The sequence below is a fragment of the Hetaerina americana genome, unplaced genomic scaffold, assembly GCF_022747635.1.
Source record: "Hetaerina americana unplaced genomic scaffold, ioHetAmer1.1.p SCAF_4, whole genome shotgun sequence".
Classification (NCBI taxonomy): Eukaryota; Metazoa; Arthropoda; class Insecta; order Odonata; family Calopterygidae; genus Hetaerina; species Hetaerina americana.
Genome location: NW_027286985.1, coordinates 63,094,272 through 63,115,803, shown reverse-complemented (window position 1 = coordinate 63,115,803; position 21,532 = coordinate 63,094,272). Strand labels below are relative to the sequence as shown.

Here is a 21,532-nt window from a genome sequence, read left to right as displayed (position 1 = left end):
TTCTATAAGGCATACGTGTCAAGTTTGAAGACGCCACGTTGTTAATTATTTGCTTGGCAGCCATCAATAGTGAACGTTTTCAGTGAATTTGTGAAAATGGAGAAAATTGGTCATCGTTATGTGTAGCAATACTTCTATTTGAAAGGCCTCAGCCTTACCAATATAAAAGCTGAACTGGATTCTACTCGGGGTGAGTCTGCTCCCTCGTTTGCAATAGTAAAATATTGGGTAGCAGAGTTTAAATGAGGCCATACGAGCTGCCAAGACAAGCATCGCATTGGCCGACCAAATAAGGTGACGACTCCAGAAACGGTGAAGAAAATCCACCAAGTGATCCTGGATGATCATTGACTGAAACTGTGGGAGCTAATAGGAATTTCAAAAAGTGCGGTTCATCTCATTATCTGAAAATTTGGACATGAGAAAACTGTGTGCAAGGTGGCTGCCATGCTTGCTCACACTCCATCAAAACCAGTGTTATGAAGATGTTTCAATTGAGTGTTTTACAAAGTTTGACTGCCACAAAGTAGAATTTTTATGCCCTTTCATAACCATGGATGAAACATGGGCCCATTACTTAACGGCTGAGACAAAAGAACAATCAAGACAATGGAGTCAAAAGGTAGAACCACCTCCAAAGAAGTCGAAGACTGTTTCATCTGCGGGCAAGGTCATGGCGTCAGTTTTTGGAATACTTCATTGACTATCTTGAAAAAGGAAAAACTATCAACAGTGAGTATTATGTGAACTTATTGCAATGTTTGAGCGAAGAAATCAAGCAAAAGTGGCCGCATATGGCTTAGAAGAAAGTGTTGTTTCATCAATGCAATGTACCAGCTCACTAATCCGTTATTGCAATGGCCAAAATTTATGAATTTAAGTTTGAATTGCTACCTCATGCTCCTTATTTGCCAGATTTAGCCCCCTCAGTTTATTTTCTGTACGTAAACTTGAAAAAACGGCTGGTCCGTTTTTTCAAGTTTACGTTTCAGAGGAAATGGTTATGAACTGCAGGAGTTGTCGAGAAGGCTCAGGTACTGATTTCAGAGGACCCAGAGTGTTTGCCGAGAAAATCGGTATCAGAATTGAATGTTAGCAAGCAAACAATGAGTCCGATGGCAGAGGAGGACCTATGATACAAGTCGTACATAATAAAGGTTTGGCATATGCTGTCTGAGGCTGCCAGAACATAGTGGATTGCTAGCTGCAACCTGCTATTGTGTTCCCTAAAAAATTGAAGCTGTGGGGTGAATCAGATTCTTTTCTGATGAAAAAATTTTCACCATTGACACGAAGGTCAACCGAAGAAATGATCGCTGGCTCGCCCATGACCCCGAGGACGTCCCGATTTTGGCTCAAACAAAATTTCCGGCTAGTGTTCACGTCCTAGGTGTTGTGTCCAGGGATGGTGATATCATGCCGCCACATTACTTTGAAAAGGGACAAACAATCACAAAAGAAGTCTTACCTGTAAATTTTGAAAAATGTTGTGAAACCATGGATGGTAACTGTGGTCTCAAGGAGACAATGTCTTTCAACCGGACGGTGCACCAGCTCATACGAGCCATTTAGTCCAAAACTGGCTCTCAGATAACATTGATATGTTCTGGTCAAAGGAGTTCCTCCGAATAGCCCGGACTTGAACCCCCTCGACTATTATGTTTGGAGCGTAGTCGAAAGAGTTACTAGTTAGACGAGGCGCCCTAATGTGGCATCTCTATGAACCTCTATCGTAGCAATATTCGCAAATATGGACAGCTCTGTTTTAAAGAGTTTGTGCAAAATATTCAGGACCAGATTGGATGTGGTCATTGCAGCTGAGGGGGGTTACATTGGATAAAGTTACTCTTGACAGATACCACTACTTGTATGTAAAATTTTTCATTTTCATTTTTTTAAATAAATTTTCTTTTAAGCAAAAGTTTCTTTAGTCCAGATTTAAGCGCTGCACCCTGTATGAAGGTGAAGAGGGACTTTGTTTTAGAGTAGGATGTTAAGTTTTGTTTTCTTAGGAGGGGCAGGTAAATTTATGGTATAGGGTCTGTCCATCCAAAACCTACCACAACTAGTAGAATACCAATACATAAAGGATTGGTGATTATTGTAAGAATTGGTGCTAAAATGAAGAACGAACTAAGAATTATTAATTTTGGAGTAGGTATGTTCGTTGACTTTCTAGGTCATGCATATTGGGTCTTATTTCAAAATACTTTTGCATGCATGTTATGGACATTATTCATTCCTATTGAACTCGTTAATTACAAATACTAATATCTTAAGAGGAAAATCTAATGATACAGTTGCCTCTAATATCTGCAGAAACCAATGTAACTTAGTCATTTTGAATAACAAAAAGACATGAAAAATGGTTTTAGGCAATCTCGTTCAACATTTTTCTTTTTTTAGCTTTACAGCTTGGAAAATCACAAATTCTCAACATTGTTTTGTCGTAGGATATATCATTTCCAGAATAAAAGTATCTCTAGTCAATTTCAATTATTGAATTGTTAGGTTTTCATGAGTTAGCTAATAGCATTGAAGGAAGGAGAATCAGTGCGGCATACTTTTCTCTCATTTTGGGTATAAACAACATCTCCTTTAGGAAATGGACCTTTCATGATATCACTATAGGGAATTGTGAAGGCATAATTATTTGATCAAATACCTATTTTGCATAGAAAAATTGGTGAGATCCCCCTATGTGATGTAACGCTACCTATCCTGTCAACAGCTTACAAATGGGAGGGAGTCATTAGTTTCTTTAAAGATTGAAGATGGTTGAGATTCTAGAACCTCTAGTTAGCACTATTTTCTAGTAGTGGGTAGGAATGAAATTTCCTGTATTTCACTAGGGGGTCACATTTTCATTCCAGTGGTGACAGAGAAGTAATAGTATTTCAGTATTAATCTATTCAGCATTTGGATTGGAGAATATTTGTTTTGCTTGCTTTAATAAAGGAGTTCTTTAAACTTCAGGGACTGAGATATTGATGCCTGAAGAAAAGAACATTTGTGTTTCAAGGCTTTCATCTTACCTTCCTTCTTCAGATTCCTGTGCATTTCAACCTGTTCACTCATAATATAATTTTTAGTCTCTAATTGGCCTTATCCATAATATGTACCTTCAGTTAAGCCTGTAAAATTTCAACTGTGAATAAATTTGACATTTTCCTCTTTTCACAGTTGTTCCTGGTACTGAAGAACTTAGTCCTGATGAAGATATGGCATCCACTCCTCCTCCAGCCATAGAGAAAAAAGTGAAAACACCAAAGTTGAAGGTTAAGAGACCAAAAATAGTTAACCGAAAGCGAAGCCACCGTGTGAGTCCTGTAGGGAAGGACTGGGGAGAAAGATGTGTGGATGTGTTTGAAGTAATTGTTCAAATTGGTGAAGGAACATATGGCCAGGTATACAAAGCCAGGGACAAACAGTCAGGTGAGTGGACATAAATAGTAGGAAGAACCAATAATTGATGAAAATAGGCTTTCCTGTACAGAGTCAGTAGTGTTCATTTTCTAAATATTTCCTCATGTTAAATAGTTAAGTAATTTGAAATATTGGCAATAATATACTTCAACAATATTATATTTAGCAGGTATAATATTGGACCTTAAATGAATGAAATTTGAGATTGGCTTATCATGGCACATAAATAATACACATGCTGTGTGAAGATCTCTCAACCTTTGATCATTAGCTCTAATGAAAACTTAAACCAATGCATGTGGAAGATAGAGGGTATTGAGGATATTTCATTTGGTCCGATTCCCCTGTGAGTTGCATAAATGTAGCAAAACCATGGTAATATTACATTAGGTAGGTCACTCCAGAGAAAATATGCATTAATGGCTGTAGTCTAATGTGTAGAGCAAACTGGAACGGAATGCAATGGTATGTATCGATTAGGCTGATATTTTTGTAAGAAACATGTGCTAGTTTGTTGCACAATTGTGAAGTTCCATAAGATTTCTGAGAATAATTAACAAAAATATCTGACTTGAGAAGAACTTAGTTTAGAAAATGAATTCTTCTGAGTATTTATGGATTATAAATAAACTCCATAAGATCTATGAAGACCACCTCAAAATTCAGGTATTAGTTTCCTTTCTCAGAATGGTAAATGGTTGCCCATGCTGTGTTGCAATAATCTCACGCTGAGAGTGTTCCTTTGGAGGCACCACATTTGGTGGGCCTTGACTGACTAGTTACACAAAGTGCACTACTACAACAATGCACACAAACTTAATGGAAAATGAGAAATTTGGTGATGAAATGATCATCCTTGTTTGCCTAATAAATAAGTCAATCATTTTGTTAGGTATTTGAAATAGGTTGAACTTTGAGCTGTAATGAGCTCCGGGTTCATATTTTCTGCCAGTATTTTAGTCGATTATTAAATTTCCCAAGACTGTACTCTAAAAATACTTTTAAAAAATTTGCTTAAATTAATACCAAGTAAAAAAATCAATTCAAATAAGTGATTCAAATAAGTATGTATATGGCCTTATTTCTTAGCATGAGCTTCTCTTTAGGTTTCCATTTGCAAAGAAATAGTTGCAGACCTTGAAAGCATGTTATCACTTATGCTTATTGTCCATTTCTTTATCAGGATGTCCAGCATCTTTGATTTGGTACCCTAATGGAAATAAACTGTAAAATTAAATCATAAATAGTGAAGGTCTAGAGGGACTAATTTATGGTGAAAATGAGTGCTAATAAAGTATTTTCAGATCTTTAAATGCATATCATAACTAAAAATGAAGAAAATTACTATGCAGCTTTTGTTGCACAGCTGCATTGTAATTAATGAGAAGTAATTATAGGATAAAACAGGGCACTGGGAAGACCAAGATAAACAATAAATTCACACATACAATTCTTAGATAGGGTGCTGAAAAGGACAGCAGTCCAATGTGCTGACACTAATGCACACTTAAATTATATTAGTTTCATTTTTAGAAATGAACTGCCCCTGCTGTTTTCAGTATTTTATGCTGCATTGGAATGTCCCTCGGGAACTTGTATCAATGTACATAGTTATGCTATCACACCTCCCCTTACACTTGTCACTGGACAGATATACATATTTTCCAAGTCAAGTGTTTGTCTTTTCAGCAGAAATAACATGGTATGATAAGAATGTGTGATGATAATCACCTTCTTGTTTGTTGTCCTCCTATGACTCATCATTATTGGTATCAAATAGATTAATTTCTTGCCCAGTATCTACTAAGGGATTTAAAGGAACAAGGTGTTCTCATGAATTTCTATGTGCAGTGTCGTAAAATAATTTGTTATGCACATTATCCAAAAAGTCCAAGTTATGCCAATTTAAACTCATTTCAATTTTGACATTCAAAGAACTGCAGGAAACAAGCCTTGGGCTTAACATGGTGTAAACTCTGTAAATTGTAGTCGAATACTGATATTCTGCAAAAGTTGTTTTCAAATGACCATGGTTTGATGTTGCACAAAATTAAAATTATGGTTGTGTAAAATAACTTGTAGAATTCCTTTAATTGTCAACCCTTATAATTGCAGATTATTAATTGTGAGGCTACCTTATCAATAAGTGACATTCATGTCGAACATGAACAACACATTTTACTTGAACCGTATGGGGAAAGAAGTGTCAAATTAATTCAATATTATGGTCATGCCTTACTGAGGAAATATTAAGACAGTGTTTTTAGTTCACCTTAGCCTTGTCATATGTAGCTTAAGACTTCTAAAGAAAAACAAATAAGCTAGAATTAAGAGATTTCTTAAGAAGTGCAACAGGGCTGAGCATTGGAGACTTAAGTTACCTGGTTAATGACACTTCACCTAACACCTAGATAGGTTCATAAGTATAATGATGTTAAGAAAACTGGTGTATTCATCCGCATGAAAAGGTTGCTAACTATAAGTTTAGTTGCTAACTATGCTTAGTGTGACATTGTGCATGGTTATGCAATAAAAGATTTTTTATGGGCAAAACATTTTTCTGTAATACAAGTACTTAATAGAAGTTCATTTTGAGGCTTTCTAAGATCAAAGCAGATTGCCTACATGCAACATTATCCATAAATTATGAAAATTTTGCTGTGCATGGGTGTTACAGTTAAGGTAATTATTTTAATGAATATTCCCTGTGTTCCTTTGAAAATAATTAATTCCTGAATTTTTTTAAACAGGTGATATGGTAGCACTAAAAAAAGTAAGGTTAGAGAATGAAAAAGAGGGCTTTCCTATCACAGCAGTTCGTGAAATTAAAATTCTAAGGCAGTTGAATCACAAAAATATTGTGAATCTACGTGAAATTGTGACAGACAAGCAAGATGCTTTGGATTTCAGGAAGGTAAAGCTGTTATCTTAATTTAAATAGCTTCATTGCTGTGTTTCTTATCATGTCAGTACACATTTTATGATGTTAATTCATGAATTGTACCTTTGATTTCACAGGATAAAGGCTCATTCTATTTGGTTTTTGAGTATATGGACCATGATTTAATGGGTTTGTTGGAGTCTGGGATGGTGGATTTCAATGAGCACCATAATGCAAGTATAATGAAGCAGTTATTGGATGGGTTGAACTACTGCCATAAGAAAAATTTTCTCCATAGGGATATAAAATGCAGCAACATCTTAATGAATAACAGGTATGTATGATGTTAAAGGAATTTGTAATATTCATTCGGAGAATATGAAGCCATGAAGTGTTGTTTAGGCAATTAAATGAATGGTATTGCTATTCATTACTAATTTCTCTTCATAAAAAAATGATTAATATTTGAGAAATAGTTATGGCGCTTTATAGAATCCCATTATTATGAAAAAGGAAGAATCGAATAACTTTTCATTTCCACGGAATAGAATTTTAATTGTCCAGATGTTGATGGACAATGGAAAGACATATCGATAGATAATTAAAATAATGTTATCTGGAATTGCAGTTATTTGAGTTTTCCTTTTTCAATAAGGTTACTTCTATAGCTTGGAATGTTGTTGTATCGCCCAGACATCCTTTATAATGTTTTCTTGTGGAAGTATAAATGAAAAAGGTCACCATGTGGCTCCCAACAAGAAGTATTCTTTTCCTAAGTTAAAATATGAAAAATGAACCATGCCCTTAAATAGTTTTTCTTGTTAAATTCATTTTTTAAACAACTCGTCTTCACCATATTGTTCATCTGTAAGGCTCAAATTGAAGTCAAGGTAGACGAGGGTAAAGCAATCTCTGAAAGAAACTGCTATGGTCTTCCATTTGGAAAGGCAATTTTCTCTGGCTATTACTTTTTGGTCTATAGACTAATTTTTGTGGCTCTCCGTATGAAATTGAATCTATTGTGTTATGTAGCCCGTTACCATATTTAAATGAAAATCCTTCAAGTAATTAATAATTTTTTTCGTATTTAGTTTTAGCAAGTTATTCTTAACATTTTTATTTAGCTTTTCATTGTCCTTATCATGAATTAATTATTTTAAATGGGTATTTCAATCCTGGGTAAGGAATATTTATATGGTTGTTTGAATAATTAGCCTGAAGTGGAACCTGTATCAAACAACTACCAATGGTAAAATGGACTTAAATAAGGGTAGTTTTTCAATAGGACTGATGCTCTGGTAGTCCCAAGATTTAAGATTGCAATTAAGCAGACATAATTCCCATTTTTCAATAAGAGGGGTGGTTGTTTAATAGTAATGGTTGTTAACAGTGGTTTCACTGGTAGTTATAGTGGTGGTTTAATTTGAAACTGCAATTGAATATTATGGCAAGGACTATGAATCCACTGAATGAATGAATGCTTGTATACATTTTATCTTTTATAAATTAATTTTTATTACGCAGAAATTTATATTAAACTAAGATTTAGTTGTGAGTATTTATGGTTCTTACTCCTAAGTTTAGCATCTTACACCTATGTTTAAAATTTAATCTCTTAAATTTTTTCTTTAATGCAGGGGTGAGGTCAAGCTTGCTGATTTTGGTTTGGCACGACTGTATAATGCTGAAGATAGACAAAGGCCTTACACTAATAAAGTCATTACTCTCTGGTATCGTCCACCTGAGCTTCTGCTTGGCGAAGAAAGATATGGCCCTGCTATTGATGTTTGGAGTTGTGGTTGTATCTTGGGAGAACTCTTCTGCAAGAAGCCATTGTTTCAGGTGAGTTTTTTTTATCTTTATTATAACGTCAAGTTCAAGTGATATATCATATTCTCATGTACATTTAATTAGACTTCAGTGTTCATTTATGAAAACCTATAATTTGAAAACTGAATTAAGGTAAAAATTGGATGATTTGGGCATAGTGTAAATCTTAATTTTTCTGGAGGTGAGTCACCTGTTTTCATGGAAGTTGTTCTTGCCCCTTTCTCAAGTTACACTGAATGTGAGAATGGTGCAAAAAAAATGTTGGTAGCTTAAGGATTTTTCATTTTGTCTCGTGAAGATTGTCGCTGTGTGTAAATTGCAAAGGCTGCTTGTTCTCAGATTTAACTATGTTTATGTTGATTTTGGCATACCTAAATAAGCACAGCCATGATTGATTAGAGTTGAGGACAATCAAGGGCACTCAGTGGGGAAGTTTCTCCATAAGATCGTGTGTGTTAAATCCCTGAATAGTTCATATTTTACCTAGTCGTTACAACCCTTGGTGTAATACAGTTTAGGGCTTACTGTAATAAGTTTCTATGCATGTTGTTAATTATGCACCCGTAAGTTATGATGCCCGCATTACATTTGCAACTTGCCATTGAAGGTTAACTAGTTTTTAGTTGTTAACTAGATTTTACTTGTTAGTATTTTCAAGGTTCTGGGAACTTTCAAAAATGTACTAGCAGGAGCCCGTAGTCCATAAAAATTCTGTCAAGTTTTTAAATGAAAAAGTACTTACTTTTACTGCAGCATGTAATTCTGATGCCTAAATGGCAAAACTCTTCAATATGTTCCATTGTCTTTTTCCCTAGTTCTTCTTGGAGATCGTTTTCCCTTCTTTGACTGCAGACCTTTGTGTTAATTTTGTGTATCTTGAGGTAATAATTGATACTTCATTCCTTGACCTATATTGACTATTCTTTGTCAGGTGTTCTTTCTTCCTTGCAAACATAAGTGTTATGCAAATCACAGCATCCTTATTCATATTACTATATTTTCCCATCGATAATTCGCACCCAGAACTTGGTAGTTATCATGAATTTGTATAGATACCGCAAGCCCAGGACTTCATAGTTATCTTGAACGTGTATAGATGCCACGCATCTGTATATGCATATATATATGCACATAAAAATTATATATAGTGTGTGTAAAAATAAGTCTATATCTGATGTGTGTGTATAATAATAGGTCTATGTTTGGATGTTTTCAATTGTCATTACATAACGCGCATCGTCATTTTAATGACATCCGAACATTTTTGTATTGATAACGCGTGTGTTATCGATGGGAAAATATGGTAATTTTTCTTTGATCTCATTAATTGCCTTCTCAGCATGTACATTCAAATATTGAGAGCCATAATGAGCAACCCTACCTTATTCCTTTTGTATTCATTAGATGCTCTTGATTTATGTACATTGGCATCATTGGAGAGCTTGAATGATGTCGTGCTGTTCATCCTCTCAGACCCTTTCCAATCCTTCGAATTCTTCTGAAAACTAGGAATGTTAAATTAGGAGTACCTCTAATTTTGGCTCAGCAATGAATTATAACCCCACGGAGGGTAATCAATTCCATGGACTGCAAAACTTGACCAAGTTTTACCATGTGGTCCTGATTGAGTACTGTGAAAAGCTGGTTTGAGAAAGATAAAACTATGAACCTTTGAATGTTTACAAAAATGTTTAAATGCTCAGTAAATAGGGCAGTCTAATTAAACCTCATCACTTGATTGACTGGCTTTAGGTCCCATTCCCCCAATATATCTTTTCCCTTATCAGTTAACCAAATTTAAAGAACCATGCATTTTATTAATCATTTTGGTGGACTTTGAAATTAGGTTTGGGCTATTAGGAGGCTTAATCTGTCATTTCCTTGAGTGCTGTTTCTTTCATGTAGAAGAGAATGATAGTAAGATTCACAAGTGTATAATAGTGCACTGATGAAATGTCTATAGATGAAATCAAACCTGGTGGCAATGTTGCATGACGGAGTGAGGAAAGTAAGAGGGCAGGAAGTAATAAAAAAATGGGATTTAGGTTGGCAGGAGCAAGTTATGGTCAAAGTTACCAACAAGAGAAAGCAATGCGGGGATTTATGCCCATTCACTTTATATATCTACAGTTCTTTCCCTGTTGTATTCTTCTGGTGGTCAGCTCTCTTAACCATTGTAAGTAAGCTGCTCCCTCAAGTTGACAGCAGAGATTCCTTTTTTTCAGGAAAGGATCTGTTCACAAAAACAACCCTTTCCCTCATTTTACTACTGACTTGGGATCATCTTCCCTACTGATCAAGTGCCTTGAGTTCTGGCTTTCCCTATAACCTGTGATTTTTGAGAGATTCACCTGTCCATGGAGAACTTCTTGATGCACACAGGAAAATTATTTGAATGAAATGTATTACACTGTCTATATCTTATGACTGTGATCCCATATCATTCAAACAAAATCATAACCCAAAAATATAACTGTGTACTAAGCATTTAAAGTATATTAATATGTATTCACCCTCATCTAAGAAACTTATTGGTTCTTTGGTGATGTGAGATTATTTATGGCATTTTATCCAGACTAGTTTTCTCATGTTTGCGTGAACGAGAGATAGTTGAGGTGGATACTTGTGGAAATCCATTAGTAAAGCATAGAGAAAGATTCAAAGACTTTGTAATCGGTCCAGATGATGCTACAGTGCTTTACTAAACATGTATCTATCTGTACAGTTTTTGGTATAAAGAGACTTTGGTATAAAGAGGACTCAAAAATAATGATAGCCAAAGATTTTTTATCATTTATAATAATTCATAGCTCTATTGAAGTTTGATTTGTAATACTGAGACGTATTTTTCAACCTTGCAATGATTCTTCCTTAATTAGTTTAGGATGTGAAATCACCTCCACCTTTAATACACTTTGCAAAACTCTAATCAAGAATTCTCCTTTTAGAATTATTAGGTACAATGTTTATAAATAGAGAGAGAGCGGTTACCTCGAAGGACGCTCCTATTGTACATGCAAAATGGACGGATTATTACTGTAATGAAATCAATGAATATATTATTCATTGAAATTGGAGAAAAATGCAGTAAATTTAGACACAAACACAAATACATTCACTCTAGGCCTGTGATCCCATTCACATTCACCCTGGCCCTTGCCTAAGTCTAAAGAGAGTCGCAAAATACTACACATAGCAATGTTATATAGATTGCTCAATGAAGGGGAAAACATATCAACTACTTGCTTTTTTAAATTTAATTACTGACTTGGTTTGTACCATAAGGTCATCAAAATAATATTGGAAGTTTTGGTTGCATGACAGTTGAAAGAGTTAGGTGAGGTTAGGGAGAGTTTACCGAGACAGTGGGAAATTAGTATTTGATACAGGGAGGTGAAAAAACTTGTGAATTATTCAACAGAAATCCATTCAATAAAGAGACATAATGGAAAAAGTCTTAGAAAATTTGACACTGTGAGAAATACTGGAAATGTGAGAAGTAAAAGGAAAATCTCAATGGCTAGGATATTAGCCCAGAAATTATTATACTTGCTGCTCGAAAGTAAAAAGTATTCTCTTATCCGAATTAAACAAACCTTTTCAAATGAAGTGCGCAAATTTGATTAGAAAGGTTATTAAATGTAGAGCAAAATATCAATGTCATTAGTTTATATTCAAGATTTAGCCATCTGTAGAAATTTATTATTCTGATAAACGTTTTTATTTCTTCATGCAATGTATAAAATCTTTGAACTCATACAGATTGGATGTAATCATACGTTACCTCTTTATATGTGCACTATTAGAAATTGTTTGCATATTACTTCTTAAAATTAAAAAAAATCAACACCTTAAACAAACTCAGGCACCAAAATGGGCCTATCTTAAATTCACAAATAAGCATATGACTGTTTTAAAGTCATATACCCTGTTTTATATAATGATAAATGAAGGCTTCAAATTATTTTTATACGTAATTCCCCAAATTGCCAGTCGATTCCTGTGATCAAGTAAAAGTATGATATATAACTTTCTGGATGATGAAATCTTCTTTTCGTCAAGTTAATGTTGTTTTTTGGATGTGCACCCCAAGGATAATGTCATTCTAGTAGTAGTATATTGTGCAACCATATCACACTATTTTGTCCTTGAGATTCCTAAAATTGTGTGCTTAGTTTAAAAAGTCAATACTGTTGATATGACATGACCTGTATCTACAATATAGCCCAATTTGTCATATTGTCAATAGTAATAGCCTTTGGTAATTTAGTTCCATAAAGTACTCCTTTTTAATCTAGAACCTGGTTTTCAAAGCTACAAGTTAATGCAAATCCTCAGAAAGGAATATTTAATGTAATATAAAACTTAAAAATTCCTATGTGGTGCAGGTAGAAGAGGGAGAGTTAGGATTGCCAGCTTTAAACGGGATGCATCGATATCACTTAGGTAATGAGTTGCTCAATAAATTGGAAGGCTAAGTTAAACAGATTAAGGGTATAATGGCGTGGGATTGGTGGATGCAAGGACACCCTGAGAGGCAGTGGGGTGCTGAAGACTGCAGTAGAAGCTAGATTGTGGGTAAGCTAGGTACAGTGAGGAAAAGAATAGGCATAGGCATTTACATTAAGGGAGCATAAAGTAGTGATGGGTCGGTTCACCTTTTTTGTTCTGGTCAGTTTGGTTCTTAGCTTGTTCTTGATTTTGGTTTTTGCTTTTAATGATTCTTGTACTTGGATTTGTATTAAGATATTAACAGTTGAAATGCTAAACAAAAGCTCAATCGCCTACAAATATTTAATGTCCTTATGAAAAGTTCAACTTATTGGGACAATTTTACCGAAGAAAAACAAACTTTAAATAGAGTGGTACTAAGTGTGTTCTTCCTTAATTTTATTAGTTGTCATAGTAAGATTAGGTTAACTGTTAATAGACAAGAAGCTTAATATGATTGAGGTTTTTTGTACATTGTTAATGGATTTTTAAGTTTCAAAACAATTGTACCAAATTTATAGATACACATCAACTGAATGATAAAGTTTTCATAATCCTTACAAATATATGTATTTGAAAATGTTTGGTCCATTCTATGAAGTAAAATCCATGACAAGCATGGGTCTTGGTCCAAAATGCAGCTGGTAGATTGAGCTTTGTGATTAATTTATTCTTTTTGTTATTGGAATCCTCAATAGGTACGGTAATAAAAAATCATTAAAATGCCGTAATTATTTCTTACGTAACCCATAATAGAATCGGAAATATTATCTTCGAATTGTTAAGAGATTGCTAATGGAAATTTTCAAGGGTTTGGAAGAGTGCTCATAAATTTCTAAGTATATAAAATACTTTTCTCAAATCAGAATTCTGGGTCATTTTGTGTAAGTAGTAAAATCTGGCAGCAATCTTTCAGGGTTTCATTTGGATATTCTAATCCCGTTCCTCCCTTCCTTTGGATTAGTAATATGCTTCCAGTGGGACTAAGCAGCTGAAGTGTGAATATGTTAAAGAAATAAAAATGAATGTTGTTGCAGAGTAGATAGGAATATAGCACCGAATTAGGTGTTGGACTTGCTATTATGGGTGAAGGGAAAAACTAAGAGTGGAGTATATGGTATGAAATCAAAGAGAACCTTGAAATTTGCAACATGACTGATACAGATTGAATAGGAGGAAATGCATAGAGCGGTACAGTTTGGTAGGTAAAAAATCCAATTGATTAAAGAAGTGATAAGAAGATGAAAAAGAGAAGGCAAGGAGGTTTGAAGATTGTTTGAGAACTGAGTATCAGCCTAAGGCAAGAAAGGAATTGGCGGCTTGAAATTTGATTGAAAGAGCTGCATAGATGGAGAAAATATTGGGAATCTATTTTTGAAAAATGTTAGGAATTTGATGGTCTTTGCCTTCTTGATGCAGGCTACACTCTAGTGATCCATTGCTTCCTTGGTGCCTTTGTTTTAGCTGTGTTGTGGTTTATCCATGTATCAACCAGTGTTGAAACAATGCCGAGGGCCCTGTAGAATTTGCAGAAATGGCTGCAAAGTGACCTTGGAAGATGAAATATAATTTTATATTAGGTAACAGGAGCAAGTGTGTCACTGATCTTGCAAAGATCTTTTTCATGTCCTCACATTGTTGCAAAAATGTACCCATTCACTTGTTCACACTTGGAATCCCTTCACCATCAGCATTCTCAGTATGTACCTGAACTACCCTTGTACACTTTTATCATTCAACCTGGATTTTAGCAATGACTTCTTGAGTGGTGACCTCAACAGTGCTTCCAAATTTTTGACATCACTGCACATTTTGAAACCACTTATAAACCATTATATTCAAAGTTGCTGATTCATTATAAAATTTGACCTGTTTCTCTTTAGTCTCCTTAGGTTAATTGCCTATCATAAAATGTCTGATCAACATGAAATTCTCTTTCATCCATGTTTTGAAAATAACTTCACTTGCTTGATTCAAGAAAATGTTAAACACAGAGAGAGATAGAGGTTGATATGGCTGAAACTTTGTGTGAGTTCCTTCAAGAGATGATTGAAAGTAACGGATTGGCACCAGTCGTGTGGTCCCTCCGTTTTTGCCTGGACCTCTTTTATTTGGTGTCATGTTAGTAGAATATGCAGGGATTTGTACAGCTTGTATCCATAAAAAACCTACCCTAACAGGTATTAGTAACAATAACTAGATTAATTTCTTCAACGACGTTATTGATTTATTAATACCTCATTTTAACTACTCCTTAAATACATATATCTAATTTGCAGTTTTTATGGCATGGCTCCTTTAATAATTTAAGTTTCACTACAGTTTATCATTTGAAAACCCTGTTTAAGATTTTGAATGGAGCATTGCCATACTTTTCCTAAAATTAAGCTGCTAAAATTTATTGGAAATTCCATCCCGTGGTCACTGTATCCATCCCTCTTATCCTATTAATGGTGACTGGAGTATAGCTGCTTCAAATATGACTTAAAATGATGCTGTAAGTGGGTACTTTCTCAATTTAAGTTTCAGCATAAGGAAATGTGTGCAATGCTAAATGATAAAATGATGTACTAAACTTAGTTCTAATATGCTATAATGTAATATGAATGGACTTTTCTTTGGCATTAGATTTTAATGATTTCTCATACTCTGTTGGCAGGCTAATGTGGAGTTAATGCAATTAGAAATGATTTCAAGATTATGTGGCACCCCTACTCCAGCAGTTTGGCCTAGTGTTATCAAACTTCCATTGTGGCACACAGTGAAGCCAAAGAAAACATACAGGCGAAGAATAAGAGAAGATTTCATTTTTATGCCGACTACAGCATTGGATTTACTTGATAAAATGCTGGAGCTGGACCCCAGCAAAAGAATTACTGCTGAAGATGCATTGAAGAGTTCGTGGTTGAAAAATGTAAATCCTGAAAAGTAAGTTCATTATTACACTTTCTCCTTTTTAGTATTATTGTCTATTCTCTATTATTTCAATTTGATTACAAGATCTAAGTCATTTTCCTTGACTGCTTGTATGACTATAATTGTACTTTTTCCTCATGTAGTGTGGAGGAAATAAAGTACTGGTATACTGACGGAAAAGTCAACAAATTTAAGGAAAATGCTTATTTGAAGGTTCTCTTCATGCGTCGAGATCATTTTTCTGATTTCTTTATCTGTGTGTGTGTTAATGGGTTTCTATGGATACCAAAAACTAATAATACTAACAAGCAGGATGGTATTTTGTATTTTACAAAATGTGGGATGACTGGTTAGATTTCAGTCGAAATAAGCCACTCAAAATAATATTTTAGGTTATTGTATTATATTTCTTGGTTTTAACTTCAATTTGAAGTGGCATAATCTTTTAAAATGTTAGATATATTTTTATAATTTTCACATTGAAAGCATTAAAGAAAATATTTATTCATTCAACTTTTGTGTCATATTTAGTACTGGTTTCTATTAAATAATATTTCTCTTGCTTTTTTGCTCTTGCAACACAATGTATATTATTCCAAGGATATTAAAACTTGAATAGCCAAATTTGCTGACATATTTTAACCCTTTTTAATTGATTCCTTTCGTTTGAGACTTTTAATCATACTTAAATTGAACTTATTGGTTCATATTTAGTTATTTGCAACTGTAAACCTTATTTTCTCATGTATAAATGGCAATATAATAATGTACATCATGGTTTGTTTCTGGTAAACAATTTGTTTAGTAAATTATCATTTAACAAATGGTCATTTTACATTTATTCCTATTTTAAAACTATTGAAATGACCAAGTATAATCCAACAAATGTCTAGAGTTTTATGGAGTATTGATCAGTTTTTAATTTTTCATTTGGTAGTCTAGTGGATCTAGCTAAATTTTATTCTATTTGGAGGAATATAAATGGCTAATGATAGTGAAGTGGGGAAGAAAATCCATATTCACTCATTACTATCCTTTCCCATTAACATCCTACCAAAAATTATATGCTCATTCATTTCATTTGGCCAAAATTAGTTCCCATTTAATGTGGCTAAATTCTAACAAAATAATTGTAAATGACGTAGAATTGAAAAAGTTAGCTTTTCAGTAGTTTCATATTATTGTGGACAAAAGTTATACTATAGTTAAACCATAGCTATACTAAATACTTAGCACTAGTAGTTGGTAGAACAATTTTGTTATCACCTTTTATTAATTTTTTAAAGAATTTATCACTACTTCTATTTCTTTCCTTTGTTGCATTAATTACTGAGGTATCTTTTTTATCTTATTTGGACAGGTACATTCATTTTCTTAATATAAGAGCATGAAAACTTGATTAGGGTTTGTTGTTACATAGGAGATGCATTGACTACTTGATTTGTTGAGCTCACCTCTAGCATGGGGCTTTTGATTTTCCAAGGATTAGAAAAAAGAGCTACGTGAATATATTCTTTGCCAGTATTAAATTTTCTTCATTGTTGATTCACAGAATTCAAAGTTTTATTTATAGGAAAAAATACTATTACTTCTTAAAATGGAAATTAAGTTTTTGTGAAATACTGGTTAAATATTTTCTGCGAAAATTATTAATCCTACCTGTTCAAATTAACCTAATAATTTTTACACATGTTGAGTAATAATGCAATGTAAGTTATTCAAGGCAATAATATGTGGGAGCAATGCAGTTGGGTGCTTTCAATGAGGAATGTTATGGAAAGGAATTGAAACTATGTTTTTTAAATGAAAATTTAGGAAACATTGCAATCAGAAATTAGTGGCAATCATGTACCCTGATTATTAGTATTCCACCAGATATAGTATTTGTTGTTCATTGGTTAAGATTGGATTTGGTTGTCTGTCTTTAGGTCCCTTTCCTGAACTGTCTTTTCTATTTAAATTAACTATGTTAAAATCGTGAATTTTTCATAATTTGGACTGATATTATTTTAAATAAAGTTGGTTTTGTAAGCATTGACTTTTGAAATTCCATCTTAATGTGGAAAGAGAAAACTAATTGGAGAAATTTCATAATTTATTTATAAACACATTGTTTATTAACTATGAAATTTCACTGATAGGGTTTATTTTTCCTAATTGAAATTTTTGAGTTTTTAAAAATTTTGGATTTTTTATTAGGGCTGTTAAATAAAAGGTGATCTTAATATTTTTGCTGACTTGGTTAATTGTTCAAAAATTTTATTTCATTATGTATTGCTAGCTCAATGTATAATCCATATGTGGTACAAGTTTCATTGATTTGAAACCAGTATTGTGTCAACGGCTACCATTGTAAGTTGAAACGTGCAGTTAACCAACTTATAATACTGATGTTGAAATATGCATATTGCATAAGAGTTTCTTCATAATAGGGAATGAGGAAAAGTCACTTGAGGCTAGGTCTGGACTATAAAGAGAATGAGGAATGAGGTGAGAAACATTCACTCATATTTTTATGAGATAATTATCAACAAAATTAGCTGGATACAGCCGTGTATGATTCTGGTTCAGCAGCATCCAGCCTTTTGCTTTGAAATGTGACCTTATGCAAGTGATTAGACCTTCAAGATTTTTCTGTACATCCTATACTATGCTTCATTTACAGCTGTGTGTACTGATACAGGGTGCCAAATATACCCTGAGTATAAAAAATAATATTATAATAACTTTCCCAGCAGAAGGCTTTCTTTTGTTATCAGTGCCAGAGATTTCCACTCACAGCTTTGCTGTTTGCTCTCAGAATCAAAATGATTTGGCTTATGTTTATCAGCAGTAATAACCTTCAAAAGAAACTTGTCATCTTACTGTGATACCAATTTCAAATGCAAGCAAACGTGCATGGTAAGGTCTCTTTTTCATGTATGAGCAGTCATAGAACCCATCATGCCCAAATATATCTCGTATGTAATTTTTTCTGTTATCAACATTTGGGTAGCACAATAAAATCTTGTGTTTATGATGGTGCCCTGTGCAGTATTCCTCAATATTTTATCACAATGGCAGCAACAATGTTGATGCCTCTTTACATAAAAAGCAGTGTCTGTTTCCACTTTCTGTAAACATTGGAAACCATCTTCTAGCTGCTCTTCAGGGAAGAACAGATCTTCCATAAACCTCCCTTAGCATTGTATTGGCCTCATCTGACTATTTGCTACGGCTAAAGCAAAATTTCAACTCAATGTACATTTTTGTTCAATGTTACCTCCATTGATGCCATAGGTGAACTGAATGTTTCAACTTGCATTGGCTGTTGCTAACTCTGATGCTGTAGTGATATCGATGAAACCTTTACTGTGCTCTTTACCCATTAAGCTAACATTATTTGTGCCATTTCCTTTTTTTTTAAGGAAGATGATTTTAAGGGAAACTTTTTGATTGCAAAAGATTTTATGAAATCATATCCTGTGGTATTCGATTTTGAGAGATACTTTTGCCTACGGAGAACTTCTTGATGCACTCCGGAAAATTCATTGAATGAAATATGCTTTACTGTTTGTTTTTCTTTTGACTGTTGATCTATTTTCATTCGAACAAATTCATAACATGAAAAGAATCAAGTTTGCTGCATATTGGAGTTTATTAACATTTATTTATCATTTATTCAGTCATGTCTAAAAATAGATTAGTTCTGTGGTGATGGATGGATGGATGTGGAGATTACTTATGACATCCTACCTAATGAAATAGATTATGGAATATTAGGTTGTTAGATTTTTTCAGTATCATGGGGTATTTTCTTGGGTTTAGTTCAGTTGGGACTTGGGCTTGCTGAACTAAGTTTTTTTTCTGAAATGATAAATTGTGTTGTCCCACTTAGCCATACCTCAGCCAGAACCAATAAACTCTTCTTTTAATTCCTGAAGTGAATGCATTTTGTTTTGTGACTTAAATATTATCTGGTGTACTATTAGTGTGACTGTAGTGTTGGCAGTCCATGATTTACAAATACCTCCAAGGAGATGCCCTATTGTTTGCTCACAATGTAAATTTTTGTCCTAAAATAAGAAAAATATTATTTGTGCTAGGATGTATAAATACAGTAAAACCTCACTGAGTTTTTCACCTTGGTATTTAACAGCTGAGAGCAATTCCACACCGCTAGCATGTGGCTTTCACCTGCATTCATTATGAAGGCATTTTGTTTATGCTCTTCATTTTTGTGCGCATAAGCTTTAACTTAAATTTATTTAGGGATTTCCCTCAACGAGAGGTGGTGTCATAGCCAGGCATGTGCTGGTCGTATAACTTGACAATTAGGTGACAGCATTCTTTCCCCATTCTTTTCACTCAGACAATTAATTAGATGGAATAGGAGTCAAGGTCACTAACCTGTTGAAGTCTAACTGTTGGAGTGAGGGTGGATGTTGGTGGTAAAATGGTTATACTCTTGAGGACATGGAAGTTCGTGAAGGGGAGTGAAAGAGAGAGGGAGAAAATGGGTGGAGGATAACTTAACTATGGCACTATGCAAACTTGTTTACAATGTGAACTGGTTATCTACCTTGAAGCCCCTTTGAGATGCCATGCAAAATGCTTCTAAGATTATTTGAGAATCAATGCCAGTAATAGTTTCACTTGGGTTCTTCTAGTACTCTCTTCTGAATTTGTTCAGTGAGGGGAAATAGGAACACTGAAACACTACAGTGCTACTGCTCTGCCCAAAGCTTGAAATCCAATTGGTATGGTAGTTAGTGTTTCCTGCAGCTGTAGCTGTACCTGCTTTCCTCTGAGGTTCTGAGTTTGAATCCTAGCAGTAGCAGAATTTTTATGAGGTATCCTGAACCCTGTGTGTGGTGCCTTGTGGAGGACAAGTGGAGTGAACGTATCTGTTAGATGGAATATTATATTGTGGACTCAATGGTGCCTTTCATTAAGAATAGTGTAATGCAGGCACCATGTTTCACTTCCACCCTTCCCCAATTTCCTGAAAATTCTACCACTGGGAAAAATTAACCACCTATCCCAATTGGTGCAGTGACCTTAGTAGTCTGTCATCTCATTTAATTACTATGTGCTTTTACTTGATGCCCATCCATACAATGTTTCTGGCAATGAATGGGAAAATGCCTGTCCTCTCACCAAAAGAAGTGCCTATGGAATATGTTGTGCATAATCCAGAAAGAAAAATACATGTTGTTCATTATTTGAACACCTCATGTTTGTAGTAGTCATGTTCTGGTTTTTAAACTATTACAGATGCTAAATTAAAATCACAATGTAATTCATTCTACAAAAATATATCACTTCCATAAGTGGGATTTCAGTCAACTTATTGTGAAATACCGTGTGTAAATGTGGAAGCGGTAGCTAAAGAATAAAATCACTAGCTTAATGTGGCATAGATGAAAAAGTTAGCTTTTTTTGAATTTATTATTTTAATATTCTTTTAAAAATCAGGGATGGAGGAAAATGTATTTTACTATCTGAAGAGGAAGCAATGAAATTGATAGGGGTGAATGATTGAGGCATAATGCCTTGAATAATTTTCAAAGGAAATATGACTGCACTAGCATACTTCTGACTCATCAGAGAGTTATTTTCTGAGTAATAGTGGAAGAGAATATTGATGCAGCTCAAGATAAAGTATTCCTCTTTAGCAGAAGTGAGAGTAGTGGAAATAGGCAGCTGAAAATTGATTTATTTAATATGTGCTCCTAAAGCAATAGTTATCTGATTTTGTGGGTCAGGGATAGGTTTCATTTTCATTTTTTATATCTAAGACTCGTGGCAGTGCTCAATTCACACCTAAGTACTGGATTGAAAAATTAAATTGCCAATTTCTCAGATCAGGAAGTCTAAGATTATAGTGGACTGATAGAGATTTACTGGTCAAGTACGAATATTAAAGGTTATTTCACTCTCTGATATTTCATAGTTTAATTTTTTTGGTGCCTTGAATTATGGTATATTGAGGTTTTACTAATTTTT

General features: G+C 34.1%; 1 protein-coding gene across 4 annotated transcripts in view; it reads left to right on the top strand.

Moving 5' to 3' along the window:
• Positions 1-21,532, top strand: part of Cdk12 (Cyclin-dependent kinase 12) — a 77,005-nt gene that overhangs the window by 18,708 nt on the left and 36,765 nt on the right. For all 4 annotated transcript variants that reach the window (XM_071590777.1, XM_071590775.1, XM_071590776.1 and 1 more), the window contains exons 4-8: positions 3,184-3,435; positions 6,177-6,340; positions 6,445-6,641; positions 7,945-8,149; positions 15,288-15,556. In XM_071590777.1, the coding sequence (XP_071446878.1) occupies positions 3,184-3,435; positions 6,177-6,340; positions 6,445-6,641; positions 7,945-8,149; positions 15,288-15,556 (1,087 nt within the window). The remainder of the gene's footprint in view (positions 1-3,183; positions 3,436-6,176; positions 6,341-6,444; positions 6,642-7,944; positions 8,150-15,287; positions 15,557-21,532) is intronic.